The sequence below is a fragment of the Catharus ustulatus genome, chromosome 6 (assembly GCF_009819885.2).
Source record: "Catharus ustulatus isolate bCatUst1 chromosome 6, bCatUst1.pri.v2, whole genome shotgun sequence".
NCBI classification, from domain to species: domain Eukaryota; kingdom Metazoa; phylum Chordata; class Aves; order Passeriformes; family Turdidae; genus Catharus; species Catharus ustulatus.
In genome coordinates, this window is record NC_046226.1 from 4,902,643 (window position 1) to 4,926,692 (window position 24,050).

Genomic DNA, 24,050 nt, shown 5'->3' on the forward strand with positions numbered 1-24,050 from the left:
GAGAAGTTCTGACAGAGACTTGGGAAAGGGAATATTACTTTCTTTTTTCCTTCCATTTTTTTTCCTTTTATTTTTTTTTTTTTAAGCAAACCTGAAAGCAGCTGTTGAAACAATGACATCATGGAATGTGACATGACTGTGGAAATTATTAAGAAAGTCAAGCTTTGAAAGCATCAAACTACATCTAATGTTGGAGAGGGGCTTTAGTAGAGGATGATTTGCCAGGTTTCCTTGGGCATTGCACAGTCACATCTTTACTGTGTCATGTTCATGTCTGAACAAACAAATCCCTTGCTTTTCTTCTTAGCAGCCTCTTTGTATCACACACACATGGCTACAGACTGGAATCTCCAAATTCCAGAATGGTTTGGGTTGGAAGGGACTTTAAAGCCCATCCAGTTCCACCCTGCCATGGGCAGGGACACCTTCCACTGTCCCAGGTTGCTCCAAGGTTGCTCCAAGCCCCATCCAGCCTGGCCTGGAACATTTCCAGGAATCCAGGGGCAGCCTCAGCTTCTCTTGGCAGCCTTTGCCGGATCCTCCCCACCCTCCTAACCAAGACCTTCTTCCCAATATCCCACCTCACTGCTCTTTGTTAGTTTAAAGCCACTCCCCTTGTCCCATCACTCCATACCCTTGTGGAAAATCCCTCTGCAGCTCTCTTAGAGCCCACTGAAGGCTGCTCTGAGGTCTCCCCAAGCCTTTTCCTCTCCAGCTGATGTGCTGATTCCCTGAGGAATGCTCTTGTGTTCCTGCTGCCTTCCTGAAGAGCAAGAGGCTGGGCTGGCACAGGTCACTCCATGTCCTGCCTTTTCTGTCTTTGGCCTCACTCCTGTTTGACTTCCCAGCTGTTGGCTGCTGTTCTAGCAAGAAAAACACCAATGGAATTTCATTTCAGCAGCAGTGGGGTTTTGTTTTAATTAGCCATTTGAAGCATGCTTTGCTGCCAGTCAGATGAATGCAGATGACTGCTTCAGTGACATAGTAGATAATTAACTGGGGTGAAAGAAAGCCTAACTTTTTTGTTTTATTGGGAAAACAGTGTTTTAATTACCTAGTCTATCACAGAGGAAGGGAGAATTTTTACAGCTTATTGGAGGAATAACAAGCTCCAAGACTTTGCTGTTGTACATGCATTCAGATATGTTTGTTTTGCTTGTAGCTGCTGCACTTAAATGTCCCCAAGACAACTGAAATCTCAAAATGCTCTTTCTGTACTTGAGTGAATGTTGTGCTGTTCTCCCAGTGCCATTTCTCCTGAGTTTTCCTTCATTCTTTGTCTCTACCCTGATCAATGACTTGCTCTCCCTGCTGCATGAATTGATTCACCTGGTCTCCATCCTTTGGCTAAATACACTAAGTTTTGCCATGGCTTTTCTATGGATCCCTTTCCAATGCTGTGGAAAACACCAGCAACACCAGTGTACACACACATATTTGAAATTATTCTGGGCCTACTGAAGATTATAGATACATGTGTGTTTGTGTGTGGTGTATCTGTGTGTAAATGCAACCCAGTTTTATATAAAACTCAGTTCTTCCAGTACTTAAAGAGCATCCAAAAATCTGGAAAGGGACTTTATACAAGGGCATGGACTGACAGGAAATGAAAGAGGGTAAGGTTAAATTGGAGATTAGGAAGAAATTCTTCCTTGTGATGGTGGTGAAGCCCTGGCACAGGGTGCCCAGAGACGCTGTGGCTGCTCCTGGATCCCTGGAAGTGTTCCAGGCCAGGTTGGATGGGGCTGGGAGCAAACTGGGATAGTGGAAGGTGTCCCTGCCATGGCAGGGGGTTGGAATGAGATGGTCTTGAAGGCCCCTTCTAACCCAAACCATTCTGTGATTCTGTGTGTGCACAGGAATTCATCCCTTTGTTTGCTGGCAAGGAGAATTCTGATGGCAAAGCAGCAACTCTGAGGTGCCTCAGAGCTGTGGGCACAAGGCTGTGTGCCTGTATTTCCATGGAAAATGGAGATGACTTCAGCAGAGTTCAGTCATTTGTCACAGACAGCAAATAATGACTTTAGTTTTCCTTTTTTCTTTTTTTTTTCTTTTTTTTAGGAGAGGATGCTGCCCCTCATGTGAATCCACATCTTTCTGCAAGGGTGTCAGTGCAGCTGCCTGGTGTGAGCACAGATAATGAAACACAGAGTGTGAGCAGTGCACATGGAGATTTGGATTCTTCAGGGACAGACACATTTTAAAGCTTAGGGCTGTTGATGATGGTCTCTGTCTGAAGATGTTGTCACTGGTACGTTTGTCTGTCTAGTGTGATAGTCTGGCTGTTCCATCAAAATAACAGTCTTTCAGTACTGTTTATTTTCTACTATTTTTCTTATAATTTTGCTACTATTTAAAACTATTCTGTCTGTGAATATATCAATTATTTTTAAGCAAATAAAATGCAGTTTTTTCAGAGTTGTCGTGAGTTAAAGTCAATAAAGCCTTTTAAATATTTATTGTATTGCAGGTGAATGTGGAGGTGGTTGGTATTAAAATCCACTGCAAAATTGTTTCTCACTTATGGAAAACCTCTTGGCTCAATATCACATCAGTACTGTCAAAACATTGAGCCAAAAGGAAATGCATTTGGAACCAGTGTCTGCAAAAGAAATGTGTTTCTAGGTATCATCAGAGGTTGTTCATCCTTAGAAGATCACTATTACAAGCCAGTTTTCAAAACTGTGTGTGAGAAAGAGTTTGTATTGTTATTATGAAGAATTATTTTTTTTAGACTTACAATAATTTCTCAGCATTCCATGTTTACTTCCTTAAAGATTTTTTTCCCCACCTTGAACCATACAAATGAGAGATTGTGTAAGGCTATTTCTTCACACTTTTAATGTATTTTTTTTCCTTCTCATGAGACAGAATTAATTCCTGCAGTCTCAGCCCTTCAGAATCATGACAGTCTCAGCTGGGAATGCCACAGTGATGGTTACCAGCAGGGGTGTGTGGACACAGTGCCACCCTCCAGGGACTGCCCCACCTTTGTGCTGCCTCCATCAGGGTAAGGTGGTTGATCCAGGAGGAAGGTGGGATCACCTGCCCAAACAGCATCCAAGCAGAATAAAAAAGAAGAATTCAGATATGTTCCAGTAGCAAAACTGGCAAAGAAGCTCTTTTCTAAGCAGGGCAAAACAGGTTTTGCTCTGTTCCTCATCACTTAAGAGAGGCACTTGGTTGTTGCAGATACAACCATGAACAGTTCTCATTGCTCTTATTTTCTGGAGCCTGCTCTGATTTCATCTCTCCTTAACAGAGAAATATTACAAGTTCCTTTTGGCTTTAGTTGACCTCATTGACCACAAGGTACAGTTAATTTGCTGCAGCATCTGCAAGGGTAAATGGAAAAAGAGTTTCAGCCTTCAAGGTCAGTAATATCCCCGGGATTCAGCTTGCAAGGGTGTCTCTTAAGCACCTGGCAGAGTTGAGCTGGTCTGTTGTGACAGACACATAAATAGCAGGTGTGGGTGGGGGTAAAAGAGTGGCAGGCTTTGTGCAAAATGGAACATCACCTTAGGAAAAAAGGAAAAGCACAAATGAGAGTCACAGAACAATGGAATGGTTTAGGTTGGCAGGGACATAAAAAACCATCTTTTTGCACCCCCTGCCATGGGCAGGGACTCCTTCCACTATCCCAGGTTGCTCCAAGCCCCATCCATGGCCTTGGACACTTCCAGGGTTGGAACAGCCACAGCTGCTCTGTGCACCCTGTGCCAGGGCCTCCCCACCCTCACAGCCAGGAATTTCTTGCTAAGATCCAGCCTGGGTTCCAGCTCGTGGTGCCACAACCCCTGGCCCCAGCAGGGAGCTGCTTCCCAGTGTTCTGCTGCTGTGACAAGGATCTGCACAGTTCTGTTCATTGCTGCTCTCTGTGGAGCTGCACTTCAAACCCCACTATTGACCCAATCAATGCTTTGAATAAACAACAGCTTCTCTGGGGAGTTTGGAGATGTTCTTTTACTCTGCAGTAGGTTGCTACAACAAGTGATTGCACTGAAACAAGTGAGAGGATAAGGAAATGCAGTGGAAAGGGCAAGAGCTTCTTAAACTTAAAGCTTTCCTGCAGGAGCAAACCTTCCTGAAGCTGTTCCAAGGGCTCTGTCAGTCTCCTGGGTGGTTCAGGGTGCTGATGTATAATTTAGGTGCCCTTTGTTGCAGTGTGAAGAGCAGTTGAGCTGTTGCTGTGCCCAGGGCTGCAAGGCTGGGTCAGGACTGTGCTTTGCTAAACAAAGTGCAGTAAATGAATTGAGAACATGCAGAGAGCTGACAGATGAGGGATGGGGATGGGATGGGAGGCAGCAGATGGATACACAGGCAAGGAGACTGTTTAGGAAAGGATGAGGCAGCCCAACCAGTGGGAGAGGCCATCAGCTCATAATCCCAGGAAAAAATTACTGCGTGGGGTTTTATTGTCTGCAATGCTGAGCATCTCACATTTTGTTCCAATTATCTTCCCTTGCAATTAATCATAGGTGTTGTAATTGACTGAACTGTGGAGAAATTTTGAGGAAAATATGTCAGGAAATGCCCAGTGAATACCATTTTCAGTCAGTTTTAACCATTCCCCAGAGGGCTGTGTTCTCTCCCAGCTTGTCGTGACTGACTGATCTTTTTGGAAGCTTCTGGGTTCCTGGCACTGGGCTTCAAAGATGTGCTGCTGGTGGGGATTACCCATGGATGGGAGTGGGATCTGCTAATCCTTCATCCCCACTGCAACCTCTGCTGCTCCTATTCAAAGAGCATTGTGGAGAGGTGAAAAAACTCTTGGTTTTTCCTTCCTCCAGGCTTCCCCAAAACAATGTGTCCTGCCACATAAACATAAGGGAACCTCTGTAAATCTGGCACTCCATGCATGGATCATATTACAATTATTTATATTCCTAGGAAAGGCCAGGGGGAGAAGGGAGGGTTGCTTTAGTTTTTATCTGAGTCTCCATTTTGACTTTGAAATGGAAAAAAAAAAACCCTAAACGTATCTTGCAGAAATTTATCTCTTTCTTACTTTTGGATTCAGTTTTGTATTTCAGGTTGCTGTAAGTAGTTTTCCGGAGTTGGAAATGGTAAGCACATGTTCTGTGAGCACAGCCAAGCCTTGATAAGGAATTTTTCTGTCTGCCTCTCCAAGTTCCATTTTGTTTCTACAGCTTTTATGATTGAAAATGCACATTTCTCATGGGCACTCGTGGAACTGAAACAGCGTGATTTGCAAGCTTGCTAAATGGATTTCTTCCAAGCCAGTCATTGGGGTATGTCATCAAAGCTTAACAGCATCAAATAGAATTCCATCCAGGAAAAGTATTAAAAAACCACCTCTATACAGCTCTATTTTACAGTAATCTCAGCAGCAGAGAGGTGAGGGGGTAGGGAGGGTGTTATTGGATTTCAGGACTGCAGTATGGAAACAAACCCCTGGCTTTATTTTTTGGTGTGATTGAATTCCTGGTGAAGTTTGCTGGTGTCTTACATTGGGAAAGCACTGGAACGAGGGTGTTTGTTCATGGATGGGGCTGGCAGAGCTAGGAAAGCACGAAACTGAAATGTCTGTTTGCAGGGAATCTTTTTCTGACTTTGATGAGGGAAATCTGGCAGTTTGGAAGTGAGGTGCTCAAGAATCTGTGGCTTTTTTCCCCCTTTTCTCCCCTTCCTGGAGGTAAAAGAGAGCTGCTGTATGGTGAGAGTGGCAGGACATGAGATTGCTGGCACAGGAGGAGATCCCAGCTCCCAGGCCAGCACTGGGACAGGACTCCAGCTGGTGTCACCCATCCCTGCTCAGCTTATCTGGCCTTTCAGCATCAGAAGCAGAAAATTTCATGTGCACACTTCATTTTATCTGAATTGTGGGAAATGGGATAAAAGTGAGGTTTTTGTTATTCCTGTTCAGAGATGGAAGTTGTCAAAATGAGCTGCTGAAAACATGAGCTGACCTTCTCAGGTGCTTTATGAATCACTACAGCAAAACATTTCTGTCCTGGTGGAGTAAAGATGTGTGTGCCAACCTCCTCCCAGTGGATTAAGCACTCAAATGTGTAAAATGACACATGTGCAAGAATTCTGTTGGATTCCAGGCTGAAATGCAGCCACAGAAGAGCTGGAACCCTGCAGCTGTTGAACAGCTCACTGTTAGCACTTGGCACAAGCACTGGGGGCAGGATTGCATCCTATGGGATTGTTACAACATGGGAAATCCATCCTTCAGAGGTGTCCCACTGGTGTTTTGTGTGTGGAACTGAAAGCTTCTGTATAAGCATTGAGATATTTGCCTGGTTGGCAGGATTGTTCCTATGGAGATCTCTTTTTTATTCCCCTTTTTTCTGCTGCACTCCTGATTTAGATGCATGTCTTTCATAAATTACCTCAAAATATTCATGATTTTGGTGGTGTGTTGATGCCTCCCCCAACCCTCCAGGGTTTGGATGGGATTTTGCCTCTTTGCTCTTGTGAATGTGGCCAGATCCCTTATCCAAATCTGTGTTGTGGCATCCTTGAGCCAGGTCAGGGAACTGCAACAGAAGGTTTTTCCAGAAATCCCACATAAAATGATGGAAATCTCAGTGTGGTGGTGTGGCCAGCTGAGCAGAGGCCAGAACAAGGCTTGGGCTTTGTTCCTGTGCTGTCAGTAACACAAACCCACCCTCTGAATCCAGGTCTGCAGCTTTGTTTGGTTTTGGGTAGAAGGGGAGGTTTTGTCTTTTGCTCTCATTCTCTGTCTTGAGAGGGAGCACAGAAAGGGGATTCTTATAATTCAGGGGTTATTGTGTTCTTTATACATTACTTCATATTTAGGTTAAAATAGAGAGAGAAAAGTCAAGTAAGAAGTGGAATCAGAAGCCTGTGAGGTGCCTTGATCATGGAGGGGCCATTCCCCAATATTTCCTGTGCTTTTCCACCCCTCTGCAGGGTTTCCTTGGGGCAGAGAATCACTGTCCTTCTGCTCACACTTCATCCCCTGTAGGTCTCCCAGGCTGGCAGATCCTGCACCAAAGTTGTAGAGGACCTTGAAGGGGGATGTGAAGCCCCTGAAATTTTTTGAACTAAAAGCCAGTGGGACTCTTGTCTGGAATGGCTGTTGCAGGTCTAGGGCAGCTCCTAAAAAAAAACCAGTTGGGAAGAAGATTTACAAAAATCACTCACATGAAGAGCTGAGCAGGTGCTGAGCAAGGAACTTTACTAAAACCCAAAAAACTAAAACCAGCTGGGAAGCAGCAATCCTGCTGCTCCTGTGCTGATGAGGAAGGCAGTGACCTCCCAGTAGTGCCAGTCCTCATCCTGCCTACCCTGCTCACACCAGGCAGCAGCTTGGACTCTTCAGGCCACTCTCTCAGCTCTGTTCTCTCCTGGCAGGGGTGCCCAGCCCTGCAAATTAGGGCTGCTAACTCCTCCTATTGCCTTGACCTGGCTGCAGGCAGGGAAGCAGTGGGGTAGTTCCCTGTTCTTCTAGAGGTCTCAGCACTCCAATTTGTCACTGTCAGATGAAGAAGTCTGTCCTGGTTGGTGCCTGTTCCTCCATACAGGTGCAGTTGTACTTCCCTGCAGCCTGTGATCACTTAGAGAGCTGAGTGTTTGATCACCATGGAAAAATCTTGCCACTAAAATGAGGACTTAGAGCTTATTTTTAATGGGCTCTGGGAGCTGCTTCTTGCACTGACAGAGGATTTGGCTGGGTGAGTGGCATCCTGTCATTTTTATTTTTTTTTCCCCTTTCTTTTTCTCCTGCCAGTGTGGAGAATGGTGCAGCTCCCTTGGCGTGCCCTTGGCGAAGGGCATTCAGCATCCTGCATCTGTCACACAAACAGCAAAAAACAGCATCTTCCCTCTCCTTCCCTGCTGTGCTCCCTTCATCAGCACCCAGGCACGGATCACACGTGGCCCTGGCTGTGAAACTGCTTCAAGAGCACTCAGGGTGCTAATGCTGAGTGCTTAAAGCAGCTTCCCAGGCTGCACCGTGCCAGGTGCTGGAGACTCAGGGATTCCTCTGGCCCTTAAGCTCTGCAGCTCAAGGCTGAGGGGGATTTCCTGTGCTGGGGCTGCTGAGCTGTTGCCTCTTTGAACAGCTGATTTTAAGTCACAGGATTCAAAGGGACCTTAAAGAGCATCCAGTTCCAATCTAGGGGCACCTTGCACTAGCCCAGGTTGCTGCAAGCCCCATCCAGCCTGGCCTTTTGCTTTGTTTTGTTTCCCCAGATCAATTAACTAAACTCATCTTTGCCATAAGTGATTTCTTTTTAAAAGCAGTCACATTCTTGCCTTCTCTAACTATTGTAAGGCTGTTTTTTTGTGAAATGTTTTTTGTGGTTTTGTTTAGGTTCTTTGTACAGACAGTAGTGGCTGATTTCTGCAAGTTCTGCTAAATCCAGGAGGGTCCAAAGGGTTGAGATGGGGACCTTACCACAGAGAGACATTCTTATGGGGGAAAAAAAGAGCAGGAGTGTGAGTCAGAGGGTGACAGATTTGCTTTCATGCTTGTAGCAACAGTTTTGCATCTTCTCCTTGTACTGTTTGACAGGTAAAGGTCTTTGAGGGAGTAACTGCTTGTTTTTCTCTGCACCAGGCCAGTAAATAACAGCAAAGAACTGTTCATCCCTGCCTACCCTGAGCTACTTGTGTTCTTATCTTAATTGCTTCGTTCTCACAACCCACACTCAATCTTCTCAGAAAATCAGAGCCTTGAACTTCATTCCAGGATCTTGAGGAAATCTCACATCTCCCTGCCATTTCCCAGCCTCTCTCATCTGGGAGAACAAACCCAACTCTCCCTGCTTGATGTACTCCGAATTTCCTCGGGGATTATCTAAACAGAGCCCACGTGATCCATCTCTCTCAGCCCCTCTACAAATGGGAAGGCATAAATCACAGGGCCCTACAAATAAACACAACTGGCAAGATGTTATTTTCCCCTGTCTGAAGTACCAGCAGTTCTTTCATCTGCCGCCTCCTGGAAACGTGTCTGTTCAGAGAAAGCACAACCCTTCCCATGTACACTCTGTGTTTTTCTGCCACTTCTCCTCACAAGCTGTAATGGGAGCCCTGCACCAGAAACACTCAAAGAAATGCAGCCAAGTGAATACCTCTTACTGTTTTCACTTCTCTTCAGCTTGGCTCTGAAAGCTGAAAGCATTCCTGTTTGTGAGGAAAGGAATGGTTGGCTAAGAAAGGGAAAATCCTGACCGTGAAATCCTGCTGCAGCTTAATTTTCAGACTTGTGACTTTTCGTGGTAGAGTTGGGGGGTGTTGGGCATCATTAATTCTGAAAATATTCTTTGTGAGCTGAAGAAAGGGTAAGTTCTTGCTGTAACGAAAACAACTCGGAGCTGAACACTTAAAAATGCTACAAAAACTGGAGATGTTTTTACAGTTAAGCCTCGTCTGGAGTTCATTTAAAATAATCATGTTTACATGGAGCTGAATTAGTGAGCTGAGCTCTGCCAGTGCCTCACCAGAGTTAGAAGTACCCAGCCAAGAATTATAACCCTGGTAATTCAGTCCCTGCCTGCTGCACCCCCAGCTTTGTGCAAGAACCCAGAGGCAGAAAGGCCAGTCTGGGGAAGGGGGGGTGGTGGCACCCAAATTCACTTTAATACTGATGAATGTTATAGAAATATTCCTTGGGGAATGAGTGCTGGATCCGTGCTTTGCCTTTCACTGCAGAACAACTATTTTTCTGAATGTAACAGGTGAGGCCAGGCTGGGGTCCTGTTGCTGTGACTGCTCAGAGTGGGGCTCTGCTGGTGGGCAGTGAAGGTGTCACACCTGTGCAGTCCCTCTGCACCTCCTTCAGGCTTTTGGAGCATCTAGGATGTGAGCCAGCTCTGCTCTTGGACACTCCTCCTTTGGGGTGAGGTGGGTTTTTCTGGTCATTCCCCACATCCCTGGATGGTTGGGATCAGGGCTGGAAGAGATGAGCCCACCCCAATGGGCATTTTCCACTAGGATATTGTCCTGAGAGCCTCTCAGTGGGCAAACCTCATCTTCCAACCTTTCTTTGAGGAGTGTTGGCTGCTAAATCTGCATTTGGAATTAGCAGTGGCCCAGAGGGCTCCATGCAAGAATTCGACTGCTCCACTCTCATCCTTAGTTCAGCTACTCTTGCTTGAGAGTAAAATACACTTATGAAATGAGTTTTGCATCTGATACACATTTATAACACCAGGGAATGGCTCTGCATGTCTGGGCTGTATCTCAGGATCCTTCCAGGATTTCTCTCCCTGAACTGTGAGTGGCAGGATGATTCCCAGCGAAGGTCTGTGAGCAATCGCAGAGAGCAAAAGCTTTTTGGTTTTGCTTTGATGATCAAAAATGCAGTTGCCTTGAGTGTCAGCTGATATGAGAAGGAGCTTTATTTCAGGCAGCCTCTGCTGTTTTCAGTTAATTTGGGCTCGTGGTTATTGCAATGCCTCTCCTGACCCTTGTCTCGTCTCCTATCTCCGTCTGCCACAGTGAGCTGTCACCAGAGATGCTCTTCCTGCCTGGGCTCTCAGCCTGCTCCTGGAGATGCTGTTCCTGCTCAGCCTGGGCCTGGCAGACTGGACCTGTCCTTGCCAGGCTGTGTGTCAGCAGGGACACGTGGCCTGGCAGCTGCTCCATGCTGGAAGCTCGGTTGTTGTCGTCGTCCTTGTTAGTGCACCCTGTGCTGGCCAGGAAATGTGAGCCATGGGGCTGCCAGCTCAGCCTTGGCTCATCCACCCTCATCCCCCTGAAGGGAAAGACATGGGCAATCATGGGTTTGGGTTGGAAGGGACCTCAAAGATCATCTCATTCCAACCCCCTGCCATGAGCAGGGACACCTTCCACTATCCCAGGTTGTTCCAAAAAAAGGAGCTGACAAGGAGCAGGTTACAAAGGCACACAGGGTTACAAAATGCACCAGAAGGTGCCAGGCAGGCAGGGACAAGCAGGGGGTGTGTGTTGGTGGCAGATGGGCTCTGTGCTGGGTGCTCACTCCTTTGGGTCTGGATCTGTATGACCATGAGATCTCTTTCTCCAAGTACAAATAGGCTGGAGGAATCTTGATGAGATGAAAAGGAGATAATTTTATTACAGCAGCTGCAAGTTCCTTTTTTTGGTGGGTGTTACTGCTGCTTAATGTTGGGGATCAAATTCTTCCATGACATAAACCTGCCTGTGGCTCCTTTGGCTTTTATGGCACCAAAGCCATTTCCTGCATCTTGTTATTCACAAGGGTCTGTGCGTGGATGGCTCCTAAGACATTGCCTGCAGATGACTGGAATCACAGCCATGGGTCCATGGTGCTCTGTTGGGTGTTTGCAACCCAGAGCATCTTCCCACAGAAGCTGTGGCTGCCCCTGGATCCCTGGCAGTGTTCCAGCCAGGCTTGGAGCAACCTGGGCTAGTGGAAGGTGTTCCTGCCCATGGCAGAGGGTTGGAACTGGATGGGCTTTGGTCTCTTCCAACTCAACCATTCTAGGATTGTATTATTCCATTAAAGTCTTATTAATAAGCCTAATTAATTAGGCTGCCATGTATTGCACAGTAAATTGGCTGTGTTGACAGCAGCCTGTGGTCCAAAAGCTGCAGATGCCACTGCTCTGAACACTCCTCACTAACCCATTAGCTTTTAATTTGTGTAAATAAAGATTCTCCTTACTTCTTTTTTCTTTCTTTTTTTTTTTTTTAATTTTTTTTTTTGGTCACTTTGAGGCTGAGAGAGCTCTTTGCCAGCTGTTCTGCCCACAGATCTTTTTTTTTCTCCAGATAAAAAATCTTGGGATCAGCAGCTGAACCATGACACACTGCCATTTTAACGAGCTGCAAATTTAGAGCATCTTGGCATATTTGGGAAAAACATAAATCATAGGTTAGTCCTGATTTTTTTTTTTTAAATTTCCAAAGTGAACAAGTAGCCAAGCATTTAGTTTTCTTTCAGCAGTGACAGGCTAATTGTTTCAAAATGGGGCTGTGAAATACGTTGAGTGCTGCAATGCGGGATCAGCTGGAACATCTGTTCCTGAAAAACGCCGTGTAGGAACATGGCTTCTAAACAGAGATAAGCCAGCTCGAACAGGATATGAGGGAACCTTGCAAAGCTGAGAAAATTGCTGTCATGACAGCTGTAAAACCAAAAACCTCTTGGAAATGCAGCCTGGGAATGCTGCTCCTAAATAGAAGCAGAGAGGAACCGCTCTGGGTTTCCAGGCAGGGTGCACCCTCCTCTTGCAAAGCCTTTATAAAATTCCTTGCCCATTCCTCTCTGCAAGAGCATTTTGTAAGCTCTGAGATGACCTGGAAAGGCAGTGCTCACATGAAGAAATCAGCTGGGAATTCATGTGGTTTTCAAGAAAGGCAAGACAGTTGTCACAGGTTGGGTTTTCCCTGCACCACCAGAAACACGGCACAAACTTGGATGGATGCAGCACAGTTGTTCTTCATCTGATTTTTTTTTTTACAGCTATTTCTGCATCCTGTGTCTTTGTCAGGGAAAAGACTATCTTGGATTAGGGTTTTTTTTTCTTTCCTCCCAAAAGATGTTTGATGTAATGGGAATTGAACTGTGAAAATTAATTTTCACGTGGCAAATGAAACATCTGGATATTAAGAAAAAGATTTTTGGATATTAGGAAGAAGTTTCATGCTCAGAGGATGTTTGGGCACTGAACAGGCTCCTCAGGGCAGTGGTCACAGCACCAAACCTGACAGAGCTCAAGGAACATTTGGGCAATGCTCTCAGTGATCCTTGTGGTCCCTTCCAACACAGGACATTCCATGATTCTGTCATCTCCAGAAAACAGTGCTTGGATATTGGATAGTTTAGGGTTAGGTAAAATTTTCTGCTCAAATCCTGGTTTTCCATGTCCCTGGGAGCATTTGGATTATTTGAGTGGCTGCTGCTGGTAAAACTGACACCAACTGGAAAATTTATCCACACCAAATGGAAAACTGAAGTGTGCAAACGTTTTGAGTAATGTGAAAGAAGCTCTGAAAGGAGCAGCGCTGGGGACAAGCTTAGAAACATGGAAATATTTTGGGTTACTGTGCCCAAGCTTTAATTTCACAAGATATTTAAAACACATCCCTGCATTTAAATGTAAGAATTCTTGTACCAGCTTCAGTGAGCCCCTTCTCCTGGGTAAATTTAGGCATAGGCTCAGATGTCTCAGTGGATGAGGAAGGAGAAGGAGTCAGGATTTTTCCTCCTCAGAGCCCAGACAGTGACAACTCCAAGTAAATCTTGGTTGAGTACATAAAGCAGATGAGTGCAAAAACCGTTGTGATAAATGCTCTACCAGTCCTTAAATCTTGCTGATCTTTAATCTGATAACTTTTCCTCTCTCAGACAAACTGGTGGCTGGAGGATTTCAGCCCTCAGACTGTGCTGGTGTGTAGATACATTATATGTTGTGCCTCAGGGCAGCCAGTGCATGCAGAAATTAGGAATCTGGGTTTTTCAGTAGGATACAGACAGTTTTTAATCTGTCTTTTGTTAAGTTTATTCTTTATCAGAGAGCTTTCTCTCTCATCCAGGAAATGCTGCTTTAGAGCTGCTGGTGCTGTGAAGTCAGCTTACACATGGTGTCCTGGTGCTTGCAGTGGAGATTAAATAAAATTACAGTAATTTCACGATTATAAGCCGCACCATTTTGACTAAAATTTTGGTCTGACCCCAAAGTGCGGCTTATAATCAGGTGTGGCTTATATATGGACAAAGAACGAAAAGTTGCTGTTTTAGTTTGGAGGACAGGTGTCTGCTGAGAAAGGCAGGAGCTTCTCTTTGAAATGGAGAATGTAAACCCCCTCCCTCCAAATTATTATAATTTTGAAATCAAGGGGCTTTCAGACAAAGATATGGGAATTAGGAATAACAGTTCTTTACTAGGGAAATTAAAATAGAAATACAGCACTACAAAGAAACAAACCCCAAACCCTGACACAGTCAGAGTACAACCTGACACCCGTCAGGCAGGGTGTTGGCAGCAGTCCCATTCCATGGTGGCTGCATCCTCCTGCAGTGACAGATGTGGCTCAGTTGGAGCAGTGCTCCTGTACAAGGTGCAGTTTCCCTCCGGAGCTCCAGTGGTGATGTGGAGAAATCCGGTTTTCCTCTGGAGTCCAGTGGAGAAAGGGGCTCCCTTAGTGTCCCAAAACCTCTGTTTTTATCTTGGTAAGAAATGTTGGGCTCTTCCCCCTGGCTGGAGCAACTCCCAATGGGATGCAGTAATTTTATCAGTGCCACAGTGGGACTCAATGGCCATGAGCAGAAAATGACTGGCTGGAGGAAGGATGGGTTGTGAAAAGATAAAGAACACTGCCCTGCCTGGTTTCAATGGATGGCCCATTAGCAGAATATCTCCCATGGAGATAAGGATCACTGCCCCCACCCTCAACAGATGGTGATAGAACAGATACCTTTTATCACACCCTGTGTTGTAACATGTGGCTTATAATCAGGTGCAGCTTGTAATTGTGAAATTACAGGGCTGCAGAGGAACCTCCTGCTCCTGTCTCCCTGCCAGCATCCTCTGGCCCTTCCCTGCATCCTTCAGGCATCACCATAGGTGGCAGGAAATGACTGGAAATCCCTGGGTTTGTGCTTGGTCCCAGGATGGAGCAAACCATGCATCACAGCTCCCTGAAGGAGTTTGCAGTGCTGTGGGGGTTGATCTCTTCTCCCAGAGGAAACAACCTCAAGTTGCACCTGGGGAAGTTTAAATTGGATATTGGGGAAATTTCTTCATGGAATGGCTTGTCAAGCACTGGGACAGGCTGCCCAGGAATGGGAGGGAATCACCATCCCTGGAGGGATGTAGAAGGCTCAGGATGTGGCTCTTTGGGCTGGGTTTGGTGGTGGGTTTGGCTCTGGCAGGGCTGTGGTGAGGTGCCACATTTCACTGCTGCTTTCCATTGCCTCTGCCCTCCTGTGCTGCTGCTCCCTGGGTGATTCACCAGCCTTGGGTGAATCTGCCTCGGGGTTTGTGCTCCTGCATCCCCCCAGGTGTGGCTGGGCTGCTCTGTCCTCTGTGGGCTGGCACTGCAGTTCATGGGGCAGCACCACCTCCTTTAAATCCCACAAATTCCCATTTCTGAGGGTGATGAGCATTCAAACAGCAGCATCAGGAGTTTAAAGCCTGTTCCTCAGCATTGAAGTCACCAGTGTTACATTTGCTCTTACTGATGAGGACTGGCTGCAATGCCAAAATGTCTGTATGAACTAAAATAGCAGAGCCTGTTCCTGGTGCCTTCTGTTTGTAAAGAGAATTTCATGGTTCCTGCAGCCAAAAAGCAGTGACAGTGATACAGGAACTTTGTGTAAGAGCTGATTTAAACCCTTTATTTGGTTACAGATTAATAAAGACAAAACAGCACTGCTGCTTGGGGCATCAGTCATTGGCTTTAAACCATATGAAGCTCAGGAACTGAATTTAAATCCCAGCTTGGAAGACATCTCTCCATCAGGGGTGAGAGCTGCTGCCACAAATCACTCTGTCCCTGCTTTTGTGTGTGTTTTCCAGGATGTTTTGGTGCTCCCTATGCTCTCTGCCATTCGAGGACCTTCCAGGTAGCACAGCTGTGATTTTTGTGTGGGGTTACTCCTCACACAGCGAGATGAGCTCAGCCTTGACTCCTCATTTCCAGGTGCTGGTTCTGCCCCATGGCTCTCACTGCCCCACTCCCGTGTCCAGCTGAGCTCCTTTGGCTGCTCTGGCTACTCCATGGATCCCCAAATGAATTAATCTTTCCACAGACTCCCCTTTCAGCCACTCTGCAGCTCCTCAGCAGCTCTGCCTGGAGCTGGAGCCCATTTTTCATCTCTGCTGAGTTGACACGAGGTGAATTCTCAGAGCTGCCAGCGCCGGCGAACTTCCCAGGCTGCAGCAGAGACATTCCTGCCTCTGAGTGAAAACCCAAGGCTGAATTGGATTCCTCTTGTTTCACTAATTGGCTCAGCACTGTGGTTGGTATTTATGGCTTTTGTGCTGCTCCTTGATTTCTCGGTCTGTCTGTTTTGCTGCGCTGCTCCTGTGAAACACGGGGATATCATGCTCTCTTTGGGACATGCCAACAACTCAGGAGTGGCTGAGTGTAGCCAAACAGATTTTCCACCTTCAGGAGCAGGGAAACTGCTGAACTGTTGCCTGCCTTTTGTTTAGTATGGGAGCTGCTGTCTAGATTTTATTTGCTGTGTGGATTTCTCCAGGAGAAAAGACTTCTGCCTCCATCATCTGGATCCAGGCATTTTGCTTGGTTCACAAGGGGAAATGGCCTTAAGATGGAACAGGGCAGAGTTAGATGAGATTTAAGGAAGAAATTCTTGGCTGTGAGGGTGGTGATGCCCTGGCACAGGGTGCCCAGAGGAGCTGTGCCTGCTCCATCCCTGGAAATGTTCCAGGCCAGGTTGGACAGGGCTTGGAGCAGCCTGGGGTAGTGGAAAGTGTCCCTGCCCATGGTATGGATGATCTTGAAGGTCCCTTCTAATCCAAACCATTTTTTGATTCCATGAATCTCCTTCTGAGATTGTTTTCAGATCCAGGCTAGGCAGGAGCACAACCAAGTACTGGGGGTCTCATCCTACTGTAGAATTATTTCCTTTCATAACTATTATCCTTCCTGTTTTGGAGACCCTCTGCTCCTCCAGAAGAAGTGTTTTAAGTGGTTATGAGGCTATAAAAAGAGAAAATCAAAATGCTGGGAGAAATTCTGCAGACCTTCAATGCTCTTCTGTGAGCAGCAGTGGAGAAATGCTCCTGGGCTGCTCTTCTGGAGCTTTTCCAGTGGCTGACTCCTGGCAAAGTCTGTCTTCAACCAGCCTGGTATCAATGGCTGCAGCACCATGGAAGTCCCTGAACCCCTCCAGATCCCAGGTAAAATGGAAACAAACAATTTCTCTTATTTTTCATTGCAATTCTTCAATTCACTCTTGGTCAACACAGCTGGAAAGAGAGAGGGGCAGTGTTGGGGGTGTGACTGGAGGTCTGAACCATCCTTGGGTGGAAGTCAACCTGCAGTAGGTCCTTTGCAGGGGGATGGGTGGATTTTGGGGTGGGTGAAGGCAAGAGGGATGGAGCTGAGCTGCCTGTTTGGCCATTTCCCCCAGCATCAGCTTCCCTGAGTTCACAGGAGAGCCAGAGCCCTCTGGAGTCCTTCTCATGGTTTAAAGTAAGGCCTTTTTCCCCAAGGAGCTGCTGTAAAAAGTGAAAAAAAACCCCAAAACCTCAGAGGCCTCTTTATAACTTTTTATGCAGCCACATTCTAATTAAGAAACAAAACTCATCATAAATTGCTTTCCAAGGGACCCACTCCAAGTGGGGATTGAGGGCATTTGCCATGTGCCAGCAGAAACATTTAAAAATGTGTTTTTAGAGTGCAGCAATTTCAGCACAAGGGAACAGGCTATTCCAGCTCAGGGAATTTGACTATTCCCCATCTGGGGGCCCTGAGCAGTGCTTTGCTGAGGACAAAAATGTCTTAAGCAAGTACAAAAAAACCCCTTTAGCTCAAGGATTCAGGGGATGGCCATGCTGGAAAACTGCAGCACAGCAGGGAAAGTTGTTCCCTTGATGCTCTGGTCAGATGTTGGCACTTCTGAGACTCAGCCATCCCAAGGGATTCTGGAATAGCTTGGAGCCATTAGTCCTTGTCCTATCACTACATGCACTTTTATACTTTCTTTCTTTTTTTTTTTAAAGCAGAAATGCTTCTACAGCAATAAAACACAAGTTTTGAATATAGAATTTGGTTTAAATTCCTGATGGGAGGGCTCTGAGCCCTCACACCCCTCAAAACCCCTCCAGCTCTGAGAGGGCACGGCAAGGTGGGGAAAAAAACCCTGAGAAAAAACAAATGACCAAACCACCTGTGCAGGGAGCAGGGGTTTAGAAGCAGCTTGGAGTCTTTTTCTGTGGCCTCCAGCCTGCCCAAAGGATTCTTCCAGGCTTTTTTTCAGTCAATTGCATCCAAATTTACCATCCAGTATTCCATCCTGACTGAGGGAGGGCTTCATCCCATCCTCCTGGCTGCTGGGGGAGTGAGAGGGGGCAGCCAGAGGAGAATCTCTGGAAGCTTTGGGGCTTAAGGAAAATCTGCAGATGTTTTTTCTCCCATCCCTGGCTCCTCTCTGGTGGTGCTGCTTTGTGGGCAGCAGCAGCAAACTCATCACCTGCTGCCCCAGCCATGCAGAGGCTTTCCAGGAGTCTCCCAGAACTGCAAAGGGCTGCAGGAAAGCAAATTGGCAGCAGGAAGGGGCACGGAGGCAAATGGGGAAAGAGGAGAAAAACAAAGAGAAAAAGTAAAAAACCTGAAGCAGTGCTTTTTTTTCCACCTTAATTTTCTGAGATGACTTCTGAATCCTCCTCCCCTTTCTCAGCAGAGCCCAGCTGATTTTTCCCTGCCTGGGAAGGGCTGGGCTGGCCCTGTCAGCAGCTGCAGACAGTGATTGCAATGTGTCACACATGCATATGTATAGGTGTATTTATAAGCACATCTATATATAGGTGCTGCCCTGAGACTCTCTATCCAAGGGCACAGCCCCAAATCACCAACCCCCTCCAACTTCTCCCTGCCTTACCCCAGACTGGAAGGCATTTCAAAGTCAGATTGAAGGTCTTCAATTTCTGCACTGCCTTGGAAAATGTCCCTGCTGCTGGAATCAGCATCTCCATTGAGGCACTGCAGTCCTGGCATCCCCAAACTCTGCTCACCCCAGATCCTGCTACAAGAATTTTACAGTGAAAAATGTGACAGCCCATTTATGAGCAGGCAGGATTTGGGAAGAGCCCCGACCTGGAGCAGTGGAGTTTCAACATTGCTTTACAAATAGCAGGAAAATTGAAGCCTGAGAATGGGGAAGTTCTGCCATGGATGTGGGTGGGTGATTTAAGATAAGAAAGGACATGGACCTGATGGAACAAAGATTTTCCAAGGGCTGGTGTGCCTCTGCTTTGGAAACAGGCTGAGAGTTGGGGTTGTTCAGCCTGGAGAAGAGAAGGCTCTGGGGAGACCTCAGAGCCTCTTCCAATGCTTAAAGGGGCTCCAGGAGAGCTGGCAGTGACCAGACTAGGAGAAATTACTTTAAACTCAAAGACAGTAGGTTTAAATTGGATATTAGAAAGAAATTCTTGACTGTGAGGGTGTGATGCCCTGGCACAGGGTGCCCAGAGCTGCTGTGGCTGCCCCTGGATCTCTGGCAGTGTCCCTGGACAGGGCTTGGAGCAACCTGGGACAGTGGAAGGGGTGGAACTGGCTGAGATTTAAGGTCCCTTCCAACCCCAACCATTCTGTGAGTCTCTGATTCTCTGGCTGAGTCTGTTTTCAAATCAGAACCAGGATGGATCACAGCCAAGTTACCAGATTAATAATTTTCTTCCATAACTATTATCTTGCCTTTTTCTCTGAGATGCTTTCTCCCTTGTGCTGATGCCACATTTTTCTTCTGGTCACCAAAATTTAATCTGGGGCTCGGAGGGACCATGCCCAGCAGTGTGTGGGGACACCTTTGCCTTTGATTTATTCCAGTGTGGAGGGAAAGGCCTCATGTGCTGCCAAGTTCCAGGGTCCCCCCATCAGATCTATTATTAAAGATACTCCTGCCACTGAGCTCATTAAAAAATACTTTTCTCAGCTCCTTCTGGCCTGGCCCTGCCTCTTTTAAAATGAACCTTTTAATTTGAATGAATCTTTAATTTGATTTTGTGCTCTCTCTGTAAAGAGCTATTCCCCAGGATCCTTAGGATGAGGAGTAACTTGATAAGGTTTGGAGCAAAAGTGAAGCCATGGAATTGATCTAATTTTGTTGATGAAGCTGCAGGATTTTATGCCAGCTTGTAGCAGGATTGGGTAATCATAAAAGAGAGAGGGAGTGGGAAGTCCTGGGGTTTCTTGGTCTGAGCTGCTCAACTCCAGTGGATTTAACACATGGAAAAGGGAAGGGGAAGGGGAAGGGCTCACTCCTGGGTTGTTTTCCTGGTTTTCCTGGGGGGATGCTTCATTTTCAGCTGTGCATTTTTCTGTGCTCAAGCTCTCCATGCAACAAGATACCAAGAGGAAGGGGGAGCAGGGAGAGAATATTTAGCAACAAAAATTAATCCCTAGGGACTTTTTGGACGGGGTTTAATGGCTACTTTTAGGCCCTGATCCTGTTTCTGGGAACTAAATGGTCAAGGAGTTTGAGCCTTTTGCCTCTGGAGGAACAAATGGAGCTGGTGAAGCACAGCCAGGCTAAAAAGTGACTGTGGGTTTGTGGGTTTGGGGTTTGATCCAGGTTTGATAAAGGTTTGATATCCAGCTGGTGAAGCAGAGCCAGGCTGGAGTGGCTGTGGGTTTGTGGGTTTTGGGGTTTGATAAAGGTTTGATATTGAGCTGGTGAAGCAGAGTCAGGCTGGAGTGGCTGTGGGTTTGTGGGTTTTGGGGTTTGACCCAGGTTTGATATCCAGGTGCTGAGCACTGGGTAATCCCCACACAGCTGTGAACCTGATCCAGGCAGAGCACCTGTGACCCAGGGAAAGCATCCACATGTGCCATGGTGTGGGGTGATAGGGATGAAATCCCCTTCCTGCCCAGCCTTTCTTGTGTGACAGCAGAGATCAGGAGCTGGTTGTGGCTGATGAGTGGGAAATCCTGTGGGTTCCCTTCCCTCCCCTCACAGGGCTCTCCTGGGTATCTCCTTAACCACAACCCCGTGTTTGTCAAGCCAACACACACAGAAAAGCATCTTCCCTGCTTCCCATCCCCTCTGGGCAAACCCTGCCCCTGCAGATGGATGGCACTGAGAGCACTCCTGATTTACACTGCTGGAGGGGAGGGAGGGCTGAGCCCTGGCCATGCCCACCCCAAGCATTTCACACCAAAATGACCAAACCCAGCTCAGCTTCAGCCATCCCCAGATGAGCTGGTGCCTCTGCAGCACCCCTGGCCTCTCCAGTTCCCAAAATGCTGAAAGCTTTCCTTAAAATCTCCCCCACAGGCTGCTTTTCCCCAGGGAACAGCGTGTGTGTGTGTCCCCTGAACATCTCCTGGGCTGACCAATGGTGCCTTTAATGCCCCACCACAACTGCTCCATCCCTCTCAGCCAGACCCTGCTCCCTCCCTGCCAGCTGCTGCTCCAATTGGGTTTGAGGGTGCAAATCCTTCTCTGGGAACAGCCCAGCTCTGTTGCTGCAGGTCTGTCTTTCCCCCAGATCCAAGGGGATGAGACCCCCAAAACCCAGAGGGATGAGGTTCCCCAGACCCAGGGGGATGAGATTCCCCAAAACCCAGGGTATGAGATTCCCCAGACCCAGAGGGATGAGAGTCCCCAGACCCAGGGGGATGAGACCCCCAGACCCAGGGGTGGCTGCAGGCTGGCTGTGGCACTGTGGGTCAGCCTGGGGGCTCTGGCTGGTGGCAGAGCTGTTGTCACCTCGTCCATGTCACCACCTGCTGCTGCTGGCTCTGCACCACATGAGCTCACATCTCCCATCAGCCAGAAAGGCTCCTGTGAGTGATGGCCCTGCTGGGTCTGGGCTTCACTTTTCTCCCTGTTCAGGTGCTAAACCAGCCTGAGATCTCCCTTTAACTGGCACCACAGCATGCTGAGGGCAGGAAAAAACACCATCACCAACCCCAAGCTAGTGAGCAGAGCAAGGGGATGGACTTTCAGTGACTATACCCAAAAGCACCCCTTTGCTCCAGAAAAGCTCCCAGGCACTCCCTGCATCCTCAATTAGAGCTGTGACCAAGCTGGAGGGTTTTGCCTTCACTTTCCACAGACAATTCCCAACTCCTCTGCTGGCCAGGACCAGCAGCACTGGCACCCACTTGGAAGGACACAGCAGGATTGCTCCCAAGGGACATGGATCAAGCCACTTTTGGAGCCTTAAGCCAGCCCTAAACCTTAAGCCAGGCCTGGATTTCTGCATGAATCTCATGTAAACCCTCATCTGCTGAGGAGCTCATTTCCCATCCAGGGTGAAGTGGACAGAACAGTGGGAAAAAAATGCAGCTTTTGTGCTGCTGGATCCAAGTGCCCATCTGTGTTTAAGAGCTTGGCTACTACAACAAGGCTGGTGAAACCTGGTTAGCCCTGCCTGGCAGCCAAAATGTTCATGTGGCTGTGCCTGTCCTGGCTCTGGGGGTGGGAGGACAGAGGTGCTCCAGACTTCTTTATTTTTAGGTGCCATCACTACAGATAAAATCAGACTTTGCTGCTGATTTAGATGAAATTTGACCAGCAACACCATTCCCAGCCTAATTTTATACCTTTTTGACTCTCCCCTGTCTTCCTGCCCTTAAAATGTTTTATGGATTATGCAGCTCCTGCCAAAGGATTTGAGTTTGAAACCTTACAATATTTTGGCCTGTAAAGATGTTGAATGAACAGTTTAAAACTCTGAGTCATTAAAACTGTCTGGGAGAACCTAATGAATGTTATTTACTGTGCTTCCCAGCTCAGCAAAAACCCAGCTCTTTCTTCTCCTGCTTTCTATACTTTTCTTTTAAAAACAGCAGCCAAAGTTGTCTGGAAAGCATTCCTTGCTAGAGACAAACTGGATCAGTAAGTGGAAATGTCAGCTTTTTAAGAATCTCTGCCACTGCTTTGAAGTAACTTAATTTTTTTTGTTTGATTGTTCTAATTCAAAAGCTTTATCTTCTGGGCTATCTCTTAAAAAAGAAAGAAAAAAAAAGGAAAAAAAAAATTTAAAAGGAAATTTAGGGGCTGCAGCTACCTTTTAAAAAGAAAAAAAAAAGCTGCCAAATCCTGATCTTTTGATGACAGTCTCTTCAGAAGGCTGCCTAGGTGGGCTGGGCAGCACTGCTGAGCTGAGCTCAGTTACTCTCCCTTCCTGTGATCCTGGAGAGGTCAGAATAGAACCCCCCCATCCTCTTTAATTTCTGTTTGTGTTGCTGAGCTTAGCCTTGGAAATGGAAATCTGACTTGAAAAGAAACTACTTGCGATTAGAGGCTGTGAAAAAAAAAATAATCTAATGAGCTGCTGCTTTTAATTCCACATCTGAAAGGCAATCTATTACTGTCTTTTATCACTCCTGTCTCCTATTAGGGAAGCAATCTCATGCTGGGACTCTTTCAACACCCAGGCAGTTAATATACATTATAATTATTGCCTAATGTATGAATAGCCTGGTGTGCCCAAGTTGCCTGTTCATTTTTACTCAGCTCCTGGAAAAGCCTGTGCAGTACCCAGGCAGGGCTGGAGAAGGGATCTCAGGAGATTGATCAAGGTTTGAGTTGAAATTATTTATTTTTTTTCATCATGCCATTGTCCTGGGGGCTCTGTTTGAGAACAAATGCAGATTATTCACATAGGAGCAGACAATTCCTGTCCCAGAGGGGTTACAGAGGGAAAGGAAGGGGAGAAATCCCAAGAGATCAGCAGGGAATGGTGAGCTCAGGAGGTCTGGGCTTAGGGTGGACTTCCCAGTGCTGTTAAATTCATAAAGAGAAAAAAAAAAAAAAGAATAGATGAAATTTTAAAAAGTAACTAATTCCCAATGTTTCTCTTAAAATATATTTTTGTCCCTGATTTGCAAGTCTCAAATTTCAGGTTATTTAGCCAGTTTTAAAGCAAAAAGCAGAAGATAAAAGGCCAGTATTTTTTAAGGCAACATGCAACAGCAAAACTTCTCTGCCCACACTCCCAGAGGGGCTGGCTGTGCCCTAGGTGCCCAGATGGGGACAGTGCTCAGTGCCCTGGGTCCCAGATGGGGACAGTGCTCAGTGCCCTGGGTCCCACATGGGGACAGTGCTCAGTGCCCAGATGGGGACAGTGCTCAGTGCCCTGGGTCCCCAGATGGGGACAGTGCTCAGTGCCCTGGGTCCCAGATGGGGACAGTGCTCAGTGCCCTGGTCCCCAGATGGGGACAGTGCTCAGTGCCCTGGGTCCCAGATGGGGACAGTGCTCAGTGCCCACATGGGGACAGTGCTCAGTGCCCCAACCCCTGGCTGACCTGGCACGTGGGGTCTCAGACGAGCCAGAAGCTCCCAGCAGGTTGTGAAAATCCTTTATTCCTCACCACATGTCGGGGACAGCTCGATGCAGTGATGGATTTCTGGTGCAGGACAAGCACCAAGCACAGCTTTATGCTCTGAACCCTCCTTTGAA

At 47.0% G+C, this 24,050-nt stretch overlaps 1 protein-coding gene across 2 annotated transcripts in view; it reads left to right on the forward strand.

Moving 5' to 3' along the window:
* The window catches only part of KIAA0586 (KIAA0586 ortholog), an 87,002-nt gene extending 84,584 nt beyond the window's left edge, over positions 1-2,418 (forward strand). For both annotated transcript variants that reach the window (XM_033062304.1, XM_033062303.1), the window contains one exon: positions 2,062-2,418. In XM_033062304.1, coding sequence (XP_032918195.1) covers positions 2,062-2,204 — 143 coding nt within the window. In that variant the 3' untranslated portion in view covers positions 2,205-2,418. The remainder of the gene's footprint in view (positions 1-2,061) is intronic.
* The last annotated feature ends 21,632 nt before the right edge of the window (positions 2,419-24,050 follow it).